Source organism: Sus scrofa, chromosome 14 (assembly GCF_000003025.6).
Source record: "Sus scrofa isolate TJ Tabasco breed Duroc chromosome 14, Sscrofa11.1, whole genome shotgun sequence".
NCBI classification, from domain to species: Eukaryota; Metazoa; Chordata; class Mammalia; order Artiodactyla; family Suidae; genus Sus; species Sus scrofa.
Genome location: NC_010456.5, coordinates 43,045,943 through 43,064,256, shown reverse-complemented (window position 1 = coordinate 43,064,256; position 18,314 = coordinate 43,045,943). Strand labels below are relative to the sequence as shown.

General features: G+C 52.0%; 1 protein-coding gene across 1 annotated transcript in view; it reads right to left on the bottom strand.

Annotated features, from left to right (window-relative positions):
• Positions 1–18,314, bottom strand: part of KIAA1671 (KIAA1671 ortholog) — a 202,217-nt gene that overhangs the window by 125,507 nt on the left and 58,396 nt on the right. Inside the window, 6 exon segments of the mRNA XM_021073316.1 lie at positions 5,621–8,413; positions 11,490–11,577; positions 13,567–13,972; positions 13,975–14,035; positions 14,038–15,074; positions 15,077–15,168. Coding sequence (XP_020928975.1) covers positions 5,621–8,413; positions 11,490–11,577; positions 13,567–13,972; positions 13,975–14,035; positions 14,038–15,074; positions 15,077–15,113 — 4,422 coding nt within the window. The 5' untranslated portion in view covers positions 15,114–15,168.

The following is an 18,314-nucleotide window of genomic DNA, read 5'->3' as shown; positions in this document are numbered from 1 at the left end:
TCATTTGTACATCTATTCAATGAATGGCACAATGGAGGCTGACCCTAAGTGCACCCCTCGGATTTCCTCAAACCTTCTTCACGTCAGGCCCTGAGCCGGGCACCTGACTATAGGATAAATCTCCAGCAAGTCCGTGAGGCAAACAGGATTCCTTCTTCACAGATGAAGAGACTGAGGCTCAGAGAGGCTGGGCAAGGCTCCTGCTGTCACACAACTGATAAGTCACAAAGCTAGGTCTGACCAATGTCGGATCTGCCCTGTTTGCAGTTGGGGGCTATTTCCAGGGAAAAATCAAATCATAAAAGTAGAAAGCGTTCATCTTCCTAATAAAGAACTCCTCTTCCAAAAGAAAAGGGGCAGAACTCAAGCAAGCTGATTACAGGAGGGAAGTACAAATGGCCTCATACACAAGCGACAAGATGAGGGGGACGACAGGACGTGAACTGGTACAGTTCCAGTGCAGGGCATGCTGGCACGGTCCAGCGAAATCACAATCCCTCCCCTCCTTGGACGGGCAGTCACCATTCTGAACCCTCAGATACACCTGCACATACGTGGTTTGTAAATACTAGGAGATGGGAAATATCACCCATGCTGCTCTACTATGCAGCCATCAGAAATAATGAGGATGCAGGCTCTCTGCAGGCTGAAGGCACAAACTCTGCAAGATGCTTTATCTGGAGGGGAAAAAAAAGGCAGGTGGCAGATCTGTGGGTTCAGCAGGGGCCCTCCACCCAAGAATCCCCAGGGGAGCTTTTAAGACTAACAAAGGCAGGCCCCACCCAGAGACTTGAGCCACAATGGTCTGGGGGAGGGGAGGCCCCTGACCTGCTGTCTTTTAGGATGCCCTGGGCTACTCTTGCTGGCAGCCAAAGGTTCAACCAGTTGTATAGGATGCGCTCTTTTGTGGGAAAAGGAGGCGAAAATAAGACTATATGTTCATATTTGCTTGTATTTTTGTAAAGAAACTCTAAAAGAATTTGGACAGAAAGGAATATGATTATTGGATGAAAAGGAATGGGCGGATGGAGAATGCCAGGTCTGGGGGAATTTCTGCTTTGTGTTTTTGGAGTCACGTGAAGATATTCTCCTCAAAAGGAAAACAGAATCATTTGATTAAATGGAAGACTATAATCGGGCCTGGGGCAAAGTTTTGATGAACGTTAAGTGAAAAAGGAAGAAAAAGAGTGAGAGGAAGGGAGGGATGGAGGGAGGAAGGAAGGAATCACTTGAGTTGCAGTCACACACCCCGTGTGGGGCGCACGAGCAGAACTGCCTGTCAGTCAAGAAATCCTCACCCAAGGAAGCAAAGCTGTGCCTCCAGATGCTCAATGAAGCCCTAAATCTCAACTCAATCCAAATGTCTATCAACAAGAGTCTGGATAAAAACATTTGGGCCCAGACCCATAATAAAATACCTGGGAGCCATTAAAAATAAAAAGGTGATTATGCTCTACATATTAGGTATATGCACGATTATGCATCATGTATGCACGATTATGTTAAATTTTAAAAAGGAAGTCATCAGGGTATATATCTGAAAAAAGAAACATAAACCCTAACTCGAAAACATCCCTGCACCCCAATGTTCACAGCAGCATTATTTACAATTGCCAAGGTATGGAAGCAACCTAAGTGTTCATGGACAAATGAATGGATAAAGAAGATGCGGTATATATACAATGAAATTAAAAAGAATGACATGTTGCCATTCACAGCAGCATGGTTGGACCTGGAAGGCATTATGCGAAGTGAGTTAAGTCAGACGGAGAAAGACAAATACTGTATCACATCACTTATGTATGGAATCTAAAAAATAAAGCAAACTAGTGCATATAACAAAAAAAAGAAGGAAACTCACAAATGTAGAGAACAAACTAGCGGTTACTAGTAGGGGAGGGGGCAATATAAGGATGGGGGAGGGGAGGCACAAACTACTGGATGTGAGATAGGCCCCAAGGATGTACTGTACACCTTGGGGAATACAGCCAATATTTTGTCATAACTGTAAATGGAAAGTAATCTTTAAAAATTATATTAAAAATCTGGAGTTCCCGTCGTGGCTCAGCAGTTAACAAACCCATGAGGATGCGGGTTTGATCCCTGGCCTCACTCAGTGGGTTAAGGATCCGGTGTTGCGTGAGCTGTGGTGTAGGTCGCAGATGCTGCTCGGATCCCATATTGCTGTGGCTGTGGTGTAGGCCGGCAGCTACAGCTCCATTGGACCCCTAGCCTGGGAACTTCCATATGCCACAGGTGTGGCCCTAAAAGACCAAAAAAAATTATATTAAAAATTTCCAAAAAATTTTATACTTATGAAAAAAGCAAGTTGTGAGATTTTCTGTAGAATGCTGCGAAGTCTCCATAAAACAATATGCATTTACCTATCTGTGCCTACACACATAAATACACACTATATACATCCAACATACATACATACCACATGAATACTACATAATAACAACACACAATGATGTACCTAAGCAGTACAGACCATGCACACACTAAATACATGCCACATACATGCTTCACACACATGGCATATTAATAACTACACAATACATACTATATACAGGTGGCAATGTGGTATATAACACACATACTACATACAGACACACTATATGCATGCTACACACATGCCACACACATACATGCACCCTATATACATGTGACACATATTCAACATTCATGCAATATACATGTTGCACAATACAACATGCATATGACATGCATACTACATACATACAAACTGTATACACACAACACGCATACCACGACATACATCTGGGGCTGGAAGACTCCCCGTGGAGGGGACTGTGCTGTGCAGTGTAGGACACTGTGGAACATCTCTGTTCCACATTCCTCAGCAAACTGGGGAAACAGTTCCCCAATTGTGACAACCAAAAAAATGTCTCGAACTTTACCCAGTGCGCCCTCAAGCAAAGCTGCCTGTGGCTGAGAACCACAAACCAGCCTGGAGGGGTGTGTCCCATGCGCCCAACTCCTCATTCTGGGGAGCTTTCCACTCTAACATTCGCTACTTTTATACAACAATTATAAAGCACATACATGATCAGTAAGCCACGATCTTTTAGTGTAGGAGAGTCCCAACGAGGCTACCAAAACCCTATGCTGGCTGCACTTGGGGACGGGAAAGAAGAAGCGGTGCGGGTGAGGGAACACTTTTCTATACACCTTATACACTCTCGCAAAGTTTGAATTTTCAACAACCAACCTTTTGTACTTCTGCATTGCCCCTACTTAAGTTTTAAAGGTCAAGATCCAAAGATCTTTGGGCAGGAGAGAAGAGAGACAAGGAGCTGGTCCAAGGCTTCCCAAGAAACGGATCCCCTGACAACGAGGGCTCCTGGGGCCCCGGCACCTGGGGCGGGTGTCCAAGGCCGGGGGGGCCCCTCCCAAGGCCCCAACTCTCCCACTGCCAGCAGGTCCTTGAGCCAGGCGCTGGCACCCAGAACAAGTGTCATGTTTCCATGGCCTCTCCTGTCTCCCACGCTCCCTCAACAACAGCCTGGAGGCGGGGGGAGGTGACACCTCCTCAGAAGCACACCCGTTGCACCCCCAGCATGCCCAGCCCACGCTGGGCACTTATTTCCTCTCAGCCTGGTCGCCGAACTCTGGGGTGGGTGGGAAACAGGCTCAGGGAGGATGAGGGCCTGCTTCACACACAGCTGGGTGGGGAAGTGGCAGAGCAGAGATTCCAGTGCAAGCTTGAATGCAGTGACTGGCAGAGGCATGGGTTCAAAGCCCAGTCCCACAACTTACCCGCTGTTTTTTTGCGGGGGAGGGGGGTAGCATTTTGTCTTTTTAGGGCTGCACCCATGGCATACAGAGGTTCCCAGTCTAGGGGTCGAACCGGAGCTATAGCCGCTGGCTTAAGCCACAGCCATGGTGACTCAGGATCCAAGCTGCATCTGCAACCTACACCACAGCTCACAGCAACAACAGATCCTTAACCCACTGAGCAGGGCCAGGGATCGAACCCACGTCCTCATGGATGCTGGTCAGGTTCGTTAACTGCTGAGCCACGACAGGAACTCCTTACCCGCTCTTAACCTTAGATAACTTTTCCTGTTATTTAATTTCCATAACATTCCTTTCTAGGTCAGATGGGAGGCGATGGGGAGGGGCCCTAAGCCAGTTTCCACCACTGCCCCAGGGCATGCCATGGTTTTTCCCACCTCCAGACCTTTGCATTTGCGGTGGCCTTATCAAGAATGCCCTTACCTCCCCACATCAGGCCATCTAAATCCACACCCATCCCTCCAGGGTGGGCTCAGGCCACTGCCTCCTCTGGGGTACCTCCCTGGGCCTCTTCTCCAGCCCCTCACTCTGCACCATAGCTCTTCCTGACTGTTGACTGCCATGTCCCACCTCCACACAAAGATGAAAAGCTTCTGGGGGATGGGCTCCATGCCTCAAATTTCTTTCTTACCTTCATGATCCCTCATTCCATCGAGGGCTTGGGTATCAGGTCAGACCCAAGTGCAAACCTTAGCTAGGCCACTTGATGCTGTGTGACCTGGGAGAAGTTACTGAACCTCTCTGAGCCTCGGTTTTTTCCCACCTGTACAAGATGATTGTACTGCAGCAGAGGTTGGGGGTGCCCTGCCCAACACTCAAGTACACGCCTATGCTGCGTGGGGATCTTTCTCTCCACCACCAGGTGTGGCGCCAGCCAGGTTAGAATGTTAATAGCCTGAGACACAGCAAGGTCACAGGGGAACTTGTGGTCCTCTGGCCCTCGGACAAGACCACCCAGAGGTGACCCATGCTGCTTTCCGGGGGTCTCTGTTGACAGAGAGCCTCAGGTGTCCACATGGCATCTTTACCACCTGCCTTCCCTCCTCTGCCTCACTTCTCCTCCCCACCCCCCCGATCCAATTCCCCTGGGGATCACCTCCTGAAACAACTTGCAAGGGGTCATTTCTGTAAAAACCCAAACCCCATTCTATAGAAATCCCTAACTTTTGTGGGATTGTCATGAGGCTCATGTAGGATCGCTCATTCGCTCATTCAACAAATATTTCTTGAATGTTTACAAAATATCAAGTGGTGTAATGCTGGATTCTGGGGATACAATAATGAACCTGATGCAACATATTGGAATATAACAGTGCTCAATAAATTATATTTATCATTATCATCATTCTAAGCCAGAGGATTCAGGCTGGTCACCCACAGAGAAGCGGACAAGTGGACAAGTTTTGTTTGACCCACAGAGAAGCGGACAAGTGGACAAGTTTTGTTTGAACTAAACAGCATTTTTCAGCAAGTTGTTCTCATTTCATAATGAGGAGGGGAGGGGATTACACACAAAAATCTGGATCTTTCAGATTCTCCCAATAAATCAGATCTGCCGTCTCAGGACCCCCTTTCTCACTCGTCAAGAACCAGCCAGGACTGAGCAGCAGTTTTCCCCTTCAGATAAGGCACGAGATCTCCATTTGCCACAATCCCCACCACTCCCTAGCGTCTCTCACCCAGCCTGACTCCACTCATTTCCATAACCGCCCGGCCCACATAGGTTCTGAATTTGAGGCTCCTAGCCTGCACGTTTAACCAATGTTTGAAAAAAAGCTGAAAGAGCCTTCATACTCACCTTATGACTCTCTCGATTCCCTGACTCCTGCCGATGAGGCCCCTTCTTGATGTCTTTGGCCTCTGGGCTCTCCCTGGGGAGGCTGGGCCTCCCTTTGGGTGGTTCTCGCCTCCTCTCTCTGGCTTCCTGCATGATGGACAGGCCCTCTTGGATTCTGACTGGGGGGCCTTTCTCTGAGGAGGCCCTCTTGATATCCAGCGGTGACCTTCCACGGTCCTGAAGGTGGTCACCCCACTGGGCCACACTGCCCTCCTCTCCCCTCCCGAAAGATTTCCCTTGGGTCCCTCTCTTCTGGTCAGCGGGGGAGGACTTGGGTGGCACGTTGGCCCTGCCGCCCAGATCCTCCCAGGCAGTGGTGGGCTTTGACTCGGCCACATGATACTGGCACTTGACACTGTGATGTTTACTAGCAGAAGACTTTTTGTCATCCTCAGCTATTCCTGAGCCTTTTTTCCTGGGACCTGAGGGACCAGAAGAGGCCCCTGGGTATTTCTCAGGAGCAGCCAAGTGGGGCAGAGCCCACAGAGGGGGGCTGACCCTGGTGTTCGTGGCTGCCCCCAGGGTCTCTGCCAGCTGCTTGCCTGAGCCAGGAGTGGAACTGGAGTTCGTTTCAACAAAACTGGCTTGTTTCCAGGGACCCTCAGCTTCGGGGCCCTCCTTCAGGCTCTTCCGTCTCCAATCTATTGCACCTTGCTGGCTGGGCCACTTGGGATTCGAGCCGCTGGGCTCGGCAGGCGGACCCCCCATCTGCTCCTGAGCCTCCCTGAGGCCTCCAGCTGGCTGCCTCTGATACTCAGCCATCAGGGCGTCAAGGTCGAGGACACTGGACCTGTAGCCATCCTTGCTTTTACCTGGGAACGTCTCACTAACCACCTCTGTCCTCCTTCTGACCAGGAGATCACCGGCTTTCGGGTGACTTTTGAAAGCCGGGGACATCTGAGGAGCAGTGCTGGGAGACGTTTTGTTTCCACTGTCTCTCCAATCGCTCTGAACACCAATGCCATCTTCCTGTCCCCGACGGATCCATAAAGCGTCAGCATCGGTTACTCTTTCACTGGGAGAACCCAGAATCCTGTCCGCAAGAAATGCCGCTGGATGGTCTGTCGGCCGCAGAGTCTTTGGAAAGCTTGCGCCCTCGTGCTCTCTGCTCTGAGCCCGGTTTTTACTGCCCACGGTCTCTGGCGGCTCTTCACGGGGAAGAGAAACCAAGGTAGGTGTTAAAGGATGAGGAGATAGAGGTGGGGCTATTTTTCTAGAATGTTCTGTCAAGTTTTCAGGCCCGGGCTTAACAATGCTCTTTGCTTTCTGCATGTCAGGAATCTGATACGTCACTGCAAAAAAGGTTGCCTTGGGTTCCACAGATGACTCTTGCTTTGCTGCTGGAACAGCCCGGTCCTGTGATACACCTGGGCTCGCCTGCTGGGTCTCCTCCCGGCTGTGGGACAGCTGGGGTTTTCCTAAGGCACCTACGGTGGGGCTCAAATAATCCATCCGTCTCTGCTCAGCCTTCAAAGCGTGCTCTGGGGCCAGCAGGCTGAATTCATCAAACTTCACGTCGTGGGGTAAAGTCCGCCGTCTCCACCTCTCCAGCCTCTGTTCGCCAGGACTTGCTTTCCGCATCCTGACTTCAGGCTCTGGTGCCCTGGCCAGCCTTGTTTCTCCCTGGGCAACAGACACCGCAAGGGCCCCCTTCTGCACCAATACATCTGCAGGTGGCCGAGCTTGGAAGTCAGAGGCCTCGCCCTTAGCCCTGGAGGGGGGCTCCAGAGGGCCCCGCCAGGGGGACCCCCTCTCTCCCAGCTTGATTCCGGCCCCTTCAGGCCCTCGGTGTTGAGACTCCTGGGCGGCAGCCTGGACAGTCCTGGCAGAGGTGGCCTCAGGGCCCTGTCCCAAGCTTCTCTCTTCGCTGAAAACTGCGGTGGCTTTCTGCCAACTCACAGCCACCCCCCCTGTCCATCTTGGGGACAGGCAATTGCCTCCGAATGTGTCCTTTGGCTCTCGGGGGAACTCAGGCTTTGTTCCACTGACCTCATGCATCCCTCGAGCTTCCCAAATCAAACTGGCCCTGTGGACGGATCCCACCTGGCCTTCCAGCCTGTCCTCGGGGTCAGCAGGGGTCAAGGCAGGGGTGACTTCGTGGGGCAGCGAGAGCCGGGCCCGGCCACTCCGGAGCGTCACTGCCTTCTCTGGTGCCAAGGGGATGGCCTCGCTGTGTGCGCGCTCCCCAACAGCATGCATGATGTCATACCTGGGCTCAACCCTCTCGGACATGGGAGGGTTGTCTGAGAGCTTGAGGAAAGGGTGATTGATGCACTTTTCGCCCAAGGAGGTTCTTGCTGGGAGGGAGGATGTGAGATGCTCTCTGGGCTCAGCGCTGGAGGAGGCGGTCTGCCCAGATTTCTCTGGGTTGGGATCTGCCAACCACTCTTTCTTCTGGTACGTCGTTTGAGCGAAAGAGCTTTTGGATTCCAGGAACCTGGATCTGAGCTCCAAGACGTCAGCCAGGTCCCTGGGGGCTGTGGTCCAGGGACAGCGTCCTGACTGGTCAGCCACAGTGTGTTTCTCCACGTGATGCTCAAACATTGTGGCCCACACAGTTTGGAAGCTTCCGTCGTTTTCTGGAGTGCTGGGGACAGGGCTCGGAGCTCCCGCAGCACTTTCACCCCCACTGCTGCAGGGGGGTCGGTCAGAACTGTCCTTCCGCTCTGCCTGCCGCGATTTCTCCCGGGGCGTCCCAGGCTTCCAGGGGCTTCTTGGGACAGAGGCTCCCTCCACACCACACCCTTCCTTTGGCTGGGGGGAAAAAACAAAAAATCTAATTTAAGTTAAAGGGTTCAAAATGGAAAGGAAGAGGTGGGGTGAATGAAACGGCTGCCTTTAAAATCACAGCAGTGAGGAGTGCCCGTTGGGACTCGCGGGTTAAAACCTGATGCTGGAGTGCCCGTTGTGGCTCAGTGGTAATGAACCAAACTAGTATCCATGAGGATGCGGGTTTGATCCCTGGCCTCACTCAGTGGGTTAAAGATCCGGCACTGTCGCAAGCTATGGTGCAGGCTTCAACTTCAGCTCCCATTGGACCCCTAGCCCAGAGAACTTCTATATGCCTCAAGCGAGGTTTTTTTTTTTTAAAAAAAGAAGAAGTCAGACACCAAAGGCCAGATATTATGTGGTTCCACTTACATGGAATATCCAGAAGAGGAATGTCTATAGAGACAGAAAGTAGATTCATGGTTGCCAGGGGCCAGAGGTGGGGAATGGGAAGTGACTGGGTAAGGGATTTCCATTTTGGGGTGATGGTTGTATCACATTGAGAATGTATTTAATGATATTGAATTGTTCATTACAAAGTAGTTATAATGCCAACAGGGCCACAGTTTGCTAATTTCTACTCTACATGATGGAATCCTGTTAAAGACGTCTAAAAATACACTGATTTAAAATTTTGTTTAATATTTATTATACACATTTTGCACAAGTAATATATGTATCCATTTTCATTGTACAGGAATCTAAACAATATAGACAAAGCTCAAATCCTTTTGTGCCCTCCTTGAAATATCCACTCCCCAGGCCCCTTCCTGGATAACGACTGTTATCAATGGGGAGTGGATTCTGAAATTTTCAGAACCACTTTCTCCTTGCACTAGTGTGTGTGTGCACAAGGTTTTTTTTTTTGCTTTTTCATAGGGCCTCACCTGCAGCATACAGACGTTCCCAGGCCAGGGGTCAAATCGGAGCTGCAGCTGAGGCCTACATCACAGCCCAGCAACTCGGGACCTAAGACTTGTCTGTGACCTACACCACAGCTCAGGGAAACTCTGTCCTTACCCACTGAGTGAGGCCAGGGATCAAACCTGCATCCTCATGGATACTAGTCAGGTTCGTAACCTGCTGAGCCACAATGGGAACTCCCATAAGTTTCTTTAAAAGTGAAATCAGGAGTTCCCGTCGTGGCTCAGTGGCTAATGAGTCCAACTAGAAACCATGAGGTTGCAGTTTCAATCCCTGGCCTTGCTCTGTGGGTTAAGGATCCCACGTTGCTGTGGCTCTGGCATAGGCCGGCAGCTACAGCTCTGTTTAGACCCCTAGCCTGGGAATCTCCATATGCTGCAGGTGCAGCCATAGGAAAAAAAAAAAACAAAAATAAACAAACAAACAAAAAAGTGAAATCATGGGATGCAGTCACTCCACTCCTAGGGATTTACCCAAGAGAAAAGAAACAGAGGTCCCTACAGAGCCTTGCCCACAGATGTCACAGAAGCTTTACTTGCAATGGCCCCAAAGTGGAAACAATCCAAATGTCTATCAAAGGGTAAATGGACAAACCAGCTGTGGGCGAGCTGTACAGTGGAGTACTACTCAGCCATAAAAAGGGTAGGACCACTGCTACACGTGACACCATGATGATGCTCAAAACAATGGTTCTGAGTGAAAAAAGACAGACTGAAAAAAGAGCACTGGTTCCATTTCTATAAAAGCCTAGAGGAATTCCCGTCGTGGTGCAGTGGTTAATGAATCTGACCAGGAACCATGAGGTTTTGGGTTCAATCCCTGGCCTTGCTCAGTGGGTTAAGGATCCGGCATTGCCGTGAGCTGTGGTGTAGGTCGCAGACACGGCTCGGATCCAGTGTTGCTGTGGCTCTGGTGTAGGCCGGCGGCTTCAGCTCCAATTAGACCCCTAGCCTGGGAAACTCCATATGCCACGGGTGCGGCCCTAGAAAAGACAAAAAGACAAAAAAAAAAAAAAAAAAGAAAAGAAAAAGAAAAGAAAAGAAATGTTCATTATCCTTACCATGAGGACAGATCTGACAAGTGTCCCCAGATGTCAGAGCTCACCTGCTTATACACTTTACGTCTAGTTTACTGTATGTCAATTATATCTCAATATAACTGTAGAAAGCATCAACCACAAAGCAGTTATACCTAGCAGTTATTTTATGAGCTTTTTTTTAAAAAAAAATTTAAACAGACTAAAGGAAAATACTTTTTCTTTCTTTCTTTTCTGTTTTTTCTCTTTAAGTCCATACCCGCGGCATATGGAAATTCCCAGGCCAAGGGTCAAATTGGAGCTGCAGCCACCGGCCAACACCACAGGATCAGTGTGGCCAGATCCGAGCCATGTCTGTGACCTATGCTGCAGCTTCTGGCAACCCTGGATCCTTGACCCACTGAGCGAGGCCAGGGATTGAACCTGCGTCCTCACAGACACTATGTTGGGTTCTTAACCCACTGAGTCACAACGGGTTAAGAACAAAAAGTAAAAATACTTTTTAAGCAATTTAATTGCTGGTAATTTTTCTCCTTCTTCTGCTCCTAGGTGACAAATCAGGGTGCAGAAAGGAGCAGGGCCCACAATGGGGGGAAACTGAGAGGGTTTTTATCAACATTTTAAAACCTTTATTAATTTCTTAATAAAGCGGACATTCTTACAGAGGGAAATCACGTCCCTCCTCCTATTTACACAGACAAAAATAACTTCCTGATTTTATCTACAAACAGAATGTAACACCAAGGAACAGAGAACCACAGACTACCAGAAGGGACTCTAAAATCCCAACAGTCAAGGAAAAAATGTCAGTATGGTTCCTGACAGGTTTCTGATTCTTTCTGGGTCTTAGAGATCATAAAAGCCCTTTTTCTTTTTCTTTTTTCTTTTTTTTCTTTTCTCTTCTTTTTTGTGGGGGCAGGGCTGCACTCACAGCATGCAAAGTTCTTGGGCGAGGGATTGAACCCATGCCCACAACTGCAGCCTGAGCCACAGCAATAACAACACCAGATCCTTAACCGCTGCACCACCAGGGAACTCCAAAGCCCCTTTTCCAATAAGTATAACCACCCATGAGGACAAAAAGGGTATGCAGCTCCTTACCTTTCCTCTTGGTTCTTTGGGAAGCTCACCACTCAGCTCAGAACACTTCTCATATCTGATTTCGTGGCTTGAAGCTGCACTTGAAAACCTGGCACAGAGATCCAAGTTACTTGCATGTGGCCAGACGCTGTGACTCCCTCCAGCCCACACCCTGGAACTAGCTTGGGAACCCTGGGGTGTTATCAACACCGAGAGCCTCAAAGCAACACCACCTTTGAGAAGGGACATGTCCTTGCCTGTCTCCAAACCTCTCGGGCCCAGTGGAGACAGCCTACCTTAAGCAGAGCATCATTGGGGTGGCAGAAGCCCCAGGCTTAGGGGAGGAGAGCCAGCTGCTAGTCCCAGCCCTGCTGCCTCCCCACTGAGGGAGCTTGGGTTAGGCTTGTGACCTCCACTGAGCCTCTGTCTCTTCATCTATAAAACAGGAATAATGAACACCTCCCCATTGTCTTTCGTAGGGTGGGTAAGAGGCTGCCCACGGCCCTAATAGCTACATGGGGGTGCTTCAAGCAGAGTAAGGATGCCCCAGGAGGGATAATTAATGGTGCAACCCAGGCATGACAGCAGCCCCACCGCAGACCGTCCTGGGGACTCGGGGCAGAGGGCAGTTGGGGAACGTGTGGGGGCAGTGGCCTGCCTCTGCCTCTCCTGGTGACCTTGGCCCAGTCATGGTTCTTCTTGGGGCCTGTTTCCCCACTCTAAAGGAGAAAAGGGAAAGAGGGGAGCTCTGGAGCTAGAATTTTTCCATCTCTAAAGAGGTCTCTGCTGCGGATGCCTAAAGATTAGCTCAGGGCTGCAAGGGGGTGGTGGCAGGGGGGCGGGGCGTTCTGCAGAAAAGAGACAGCTGAGAGAAATCAAACCACTTAAACTTGACCCACATGCCGGAGTCCAAGGTCTGCCTCCTGGGAGGTGTGAGGCTGTGCATTGTGTTGTTTCCAAACTTGGCACCTCCACTTCCCTATCTGTCAGATGGGAATCACTGGAGGCATGGGGGGGAGGTGCTGGGGACACAGGAAGGGAAGGTGTGTGAGGTCCCAGGCATGGGTACCCCTTTCTCTCTTTTCTAAATTCAGGGATTCTCAAGCCTGGCTACATGTGAAAATCACTTGGGAAGCATTTAAAAACCACCAAGTTCTGGGCTCCTCCCCAGACCAACTGAATCAGATTCTAGGGGAGGGGGCCAACCATCAGTCCTTTTTTTTTCCAGGTCATTCTAAATACTGAAAGCCAATGGTCTAACTCTGGCCGAGATGGCTGACCTGGTTCCCAGGGCCAGGAGGGCAGTCTGCCTGGAGGTCCCACCCCCTGGAAGCTCCATCCCTGACAAAGTACATCAGTGGCACGCATATCATTAGTGAGCTGGTGGACACAGCTGGTGGCATCTCCCTGTTGTAGCAGAGAAGCCACTTGTGGAAAAACAAAGGAGCAGCGGGTGTCAGAGGTCAGGCCAAGCTGAGAACATCCCTAAGAACCAATAGGATTAACCATATCATCTGGAGTCCTGAAGGCTTCCCGTGGGCTGAGGCTCTGCCTTAATCCTTTACGGTGAGTCGCAGCATCTTTTCCATTGTGGAGATGAAGAGGCCAAGGCTCAAGGGGGAAAGCGTCTCCCCCAGCTTATCCTGGCCCATCTGACTTTGGTTTGCGGGCCATTCATGGAGGTGTAGGCCACTTATCAAGTGTCCTCGGACTTTAGGAAAGGAAAGCTTAGCTATGGAGGCAGGCTGGGCTGGAATTACACTGGGCTCCAGACTTCCTCATGGTACTTTGCCTTTCCTTTCCACATCTGTGAAATGGGTGCGATACCTTATCCCCGCAAAGTGCAAAGAGAGGAAAGGATGAGGAAATGGAGCTCCCGTTCCACTGCCAGCACGCACAGGGCAGCTGCCCTTCCTCTCCACACCTCAGCTTCCTCATCTGAGAAACGGGGGCTAATGCCACTCCTTCTCAGGGCTGAGGGGGTGTAGGGGGCCTAGCATGGAGCCTGAGGCCCTGCAGTTTCCTGTCCTGAGGGCTCTCGGGTGGGAGGCTGAGGCTCTTGGGGGCTGGGGGATGCCCTTGGGAGAGTCCCACTTACAGTTTGGTCAAATCCGCGGACAGTGGCCGCGCCGGGACCACCTTCCTCCTCATCTCTGGCTTTGCTTCCACGTTCTCGGAGGCCCAGCCTTTGATCCGCTCCTGGACACTCACACCTGCTTTCTCTGGCTCAGGAGCAGCCGGTGGGGACTCAGGGGTGGCTGGTGGGGGTTCGGACCCCGCTGCAGAGATGCCCTCCTCCCCAAAGAGGCTGACGCGCTTCTTCACACTGCCCCTGGGGATCTGCTCTTCCCCTGCTCGGGTTTCCCCCGCAGCCCCTCTGCTCTTGATCTCAGCGACTTCTCGGCCTTTCCCAGGCCTGGGCGAAGGGGGCTCAGGGGCCTTGGGCGCCTTCTCCAACTCCCTGTCCAGCCTGGCTTTCTCGTCCCTGAGATTCAGGTCATTGTGGGGGTGACTGTGGGCGAGCCCCCGGCGGTGTGGAGGCTCCCCAACTCCGCCTGCTTGTAGGGTGTCTTTCCTTCCGTTCCTGGAGCTTCTTGGCCACCTGCAGGAAGTCGGAATCCAGCTCGTGAAGGGGGGCCTCTGCTTTGGCCAAACACTCCCCGTCCACTTTGGGGTCCGAGTCGGGCCTTTGGGGCCCCCGTCGCTGGGCGGGGGACCCCGCGGTGGCCTCATCCACCACCTTCCTCGGCAAGGCCTCTCTGCTCTCGAACCGGGCTGTGAGGTCCATGGACAGAGGCCTGGGCTTCCTCACCCACGTCTTCTCAGGAGGGGTTGGGGGCACCTTCCCAGCTGCGGCTGCCCCCCCTGGGCCTGGCTTCTGAGGCTGAATGGACTCGATGAAAATGGCCGACACGGGCCTTCTCTTCAGGCGTGGCCTGGGCTCCAGAGCCGGGCTGCTCGTGTCCTCCACACTGCTGGCCTTTGACAGAGGCTCCTTTAGGTTTGCCTCTTCTTGGGTGGCCGCCGGCCTTGTGTCCTGAGACAGGGAGGCTGGGCGGGGAAGGGTCCCCGCAGGCTTTCGGGCGGGCAGGGCAGGCTTGGTGGCCACCTCAGGCTGGGAAGCGGAGGGCAGCCCCTGGGACCCACCTGCCTTGGCCTCCTGACCGCCCTGGCTGACCCCCTTCCCCAGGGTGGGGCCAGCTCTGGTGGTTTCAAAGAGGATCACAGTGTTGGAGCTGGGCCGCAGAACCGCGGCCTTTTGGAACAGGGACGAGCTTCTCAGGCCGTCCCCACCCCCCACCTCCTGCCCCACCAAGCCGGGCATCTTCTCCTCCAGACCCTCTGCAGCCACGTCCTGGGAGAGCCCCCCGGTAGGAGATGGTCTGGCCGGGCTGGGCCGCGAGGATGTCACGTCCAAGGCCTTCTCCTTGCAGAAGGGCTTGGGGGCAAGCCTCGGCAGAGGGAGCAGGCGGACCGGGCTCCTGAGAGGGCTTTTTCCTTCCAAGAGCAGCGTTGAGGGGGCCCCGGAGGGGTCGCTGGCCTGGCGGAAGTAGGTCCGAGTCAGGGTCTCCTCCTTGGAGAGCTCAGCCAGGCCTGGCACTCCCGAAGAGAACTTATGGAGCCGACCTCCACCCGCGTCACCATGGTTACCGTTGCAGATCCATGGGGAAGATGAGCGTCAGAAATGGAGAAGCAGCCACTAAAAACAATGCAAAAGTAAATTTAAGATTCAGTCAGTGCCTGGGGTGAAGCAGAGGGATTGGGGGCATCGGGATCAAGAAACAACAGCTCTCCCCCTGACTTCGCCGGGCAAGTCTGGGCAGCGCCTCCACTGCCCAGCTCTGGGTAAGGGCAGTGGACTAAATGGCCCATTCTGAAGTTCGTTCTGGCTCAGAGGATATGGAAAAGGTGCCGACATTCTCTGGAGCTTTCCCGACCCTGCGAATCTCAAGGCCAGCTTTCGGTGTAAGAAGTCATGATCTCTGCTCTGCAGGTATGGAAACCAGCTCAGAGAGGACAAGTAACCAGCCTGCAGTCACTCAGAGAGTAAGAGGCAAAGCTGGGATGCAAACCCAGGTCCAACTCCAAACTCACCACACAGTCCCAGCATAAGCCCCAGTGAGATCCTGTAGCCACAGTCTTTTCCTATTTCAGAGCCTGCCCATATCAGGCTGATCTTATCTTTGTCACAACCAAGCACAGAGAGGGTAGGTGACCAGCCCCAGCTCACACAGCTCACCAAAGGCAGTGTTCCCAAGGTCACAAAATTGGTCAGTGACCTCGAACTCAAGCCCCTTGGGTCATCCCTCATCCCTCCTCATCCCAGTCCTTTGAGAAGCCTTAAAAAAAAAAATCCTCATTTTCCCACTCCACCTGCTGTCATTTGCTTGCCTTTGGGTTCTTTTTCGTTGAACACCTATTTTATGCTGGCTGCCTTCATAGTCTCAGCGAGAAGCATAACAGCAAATAGCGAGAGTTCACCAGGAGTAAATAAGCCAAATCACATCCTCCTTAGAACCCGGAGAGGTGATTATCAGTGTCCATTTTGCAGTGGTTCAGGCAGGGATTATCATTAGCTCCCGTATATATAAAGATGAAAGGAAAAGGCCCAGAGAGGTCCCCAGACTTGCCTGTGATCACACAGCAGAAACCTGATCTCAAGTCCCAGACCCATTAGCTCTGCCTTTTTAACAATGATGTCTTATTCCTTTCTGGTCTTAAAAAGTGCCAGGCAAGTTGCCATTCTTGATTTGTCCCTGACTCTAACCCCACCTTCATGCCAGTGAGCTCATTCCCTACAGAATTGCCCCCAGCCTAGCCCTGTCTAGATGGGCTAAAAGTAGAAGGTATTTTAGTTCAGTGAAAGCTTCCTGCTTCCCTTCCTGGGGCCCCACAGTGCTGCCCCCAGCTCTGACTCACTCAGCAGCCGGCAGGAAAGAAAGGCAGACAGATTTTGATATTTTCTCTTCCTTAGATGCTCGATGGTGCTAAACAGATTCCTTCTCCCCCAAACGGAGAACGCTGTCTAGACAGGGTTAGAGGCAGAAGAAAGGGACAGAAATGCAGAATCGGAGAAGAGAGAGGAATCTGCAATGACCGAGGGGCAGAGATCTAAGGCACATAGGGTCCTGCCCCCAATCAGGACGGTTCATCCTTAGAGCCAGCCTCTCAGAACCCTGCTCGGGGACACAGATGGAGCCCGGACATGAGACACAGGACAAGAACAGGATTCAAAGGACAGAGAGAAAATCCCCTGGCAGAACCCACGGGCACCCCGCACCGCCTGGACACTCCAGTCCCGCTTACCCGAGCTGGCAGGTCCTGACTGCCAGAGAGAGGCAGCGGTATCACGTCTCACCGTCTCATCGAGAACGGGGCTGTCCGCTCACTCCTGTGGCAGAAGCCGGCGGGGGAGGGGAGGCTCGTCCCCGCGGGCTGAGTTTCAAGCGGGTCTGGGGAGATGCAGGGCGACAGCCTTGGTTCGGGAGTTCCAGCAGTATGTGCACAGACGGTGCAAAAGCTTTTGAGCTCCAACTGCCTCTGCTGGCATCTCCTCCAGCTTGTAAAACTCATGCTCCTATCGGCTTTTTGGTATTGTAGCCTTACATACACACGTGGGCACCAAGGGGGCCGAGTCCACGGTAAGTGCTCAATAAAAGCACCCCCCCCGCCCCGTTTCCTCTGGTACGTTTCTACTGAATATCTACCATGTGCCAAGGATGAGTATGAAACATCCCTTGCATTCAGGGTACTCAGAGTCTTGTGTGAGAAACACACATACAATTACAACACCAGGCAATGAACATCATGGTTTATAAAGAGGGATGTGGAGCACAGCAAGGCAGGAAGGATTAACAGCCTAGAATTGGGAGTGGTGGTCCCGGAAGATTCAGAGCAGCTTAGAGCAGGTAAACCCTGAACACTCAAGGAGTTGGCTAAGTTTGGGAGGGGTTTCTCCAGGTTCGCCAGCTGGGCAGCATTTGGGCATTGCATCTCTTGGAGGTCCTCACAGCCTCCTGAGAGCCTTTGTACATGCTCTGCCTGCTCTCTGGGTTACCCTGTAGTTCCACAGACACAGGCCCACCCCAGACATCACAGTTCAGACACAGTCGCCGCCCCCCCAACTTCAACCTAGCACAATCTCCCTGTTGCATGTCCAGAGACCCCCAGACACTCGGCCCATCTGACCCATCACAACTACATAGTTACCCTTAATAGTGCATGATCCTCCACTTCATATCAGTGGTAAGTCCCCAGAGGGTACTCTGAGTCCCCAGTCGCCAACACAATCCCTGGCCCGGCAGATGGTAGCACCAAACGCATCATTATTGAGAGAATAAATAAAATGAATGAAGAAAGGTCCTCCAGTCCGTGTTCCCCACCCTTCTAAGATACTGAATACGTAAGTGTAGGTTTCATGACACTAAGCAGCCCAGCAGAAGATGAGTTCGTTCTCCGGCTCTGGGAGGCTCAGGTATGGCCATAGGTCCATTGGTACTGAATGACAGATCCAAAGAGCTATGAAGAGCTCAGCTGGAAACTCAACTAGCATCCCACCAAGAGGTCCCCCCAGTTTCACCTGGCCACAGGAGGCGCTCTACTGCCTGGGAGAGGGCACTGTCAGACACCTGCTGTGACCACTTTAACCCCACCCTGTCACACCAGCTCATCTGCCCAAAGGTGGAAGGAACAAATGCTTCTCTGTACAGCTCTTCCTGGGAAGAACCACCAAGAGCACTGCTGCTGAATCGGAATCCACAGGTCACAGATGTTGCCCCACTTTGGGCTTCCCGAACCCATCTCAGTGGCCATACTGCAGGGAAGGAAAAAGGGAGAAACAAGAGA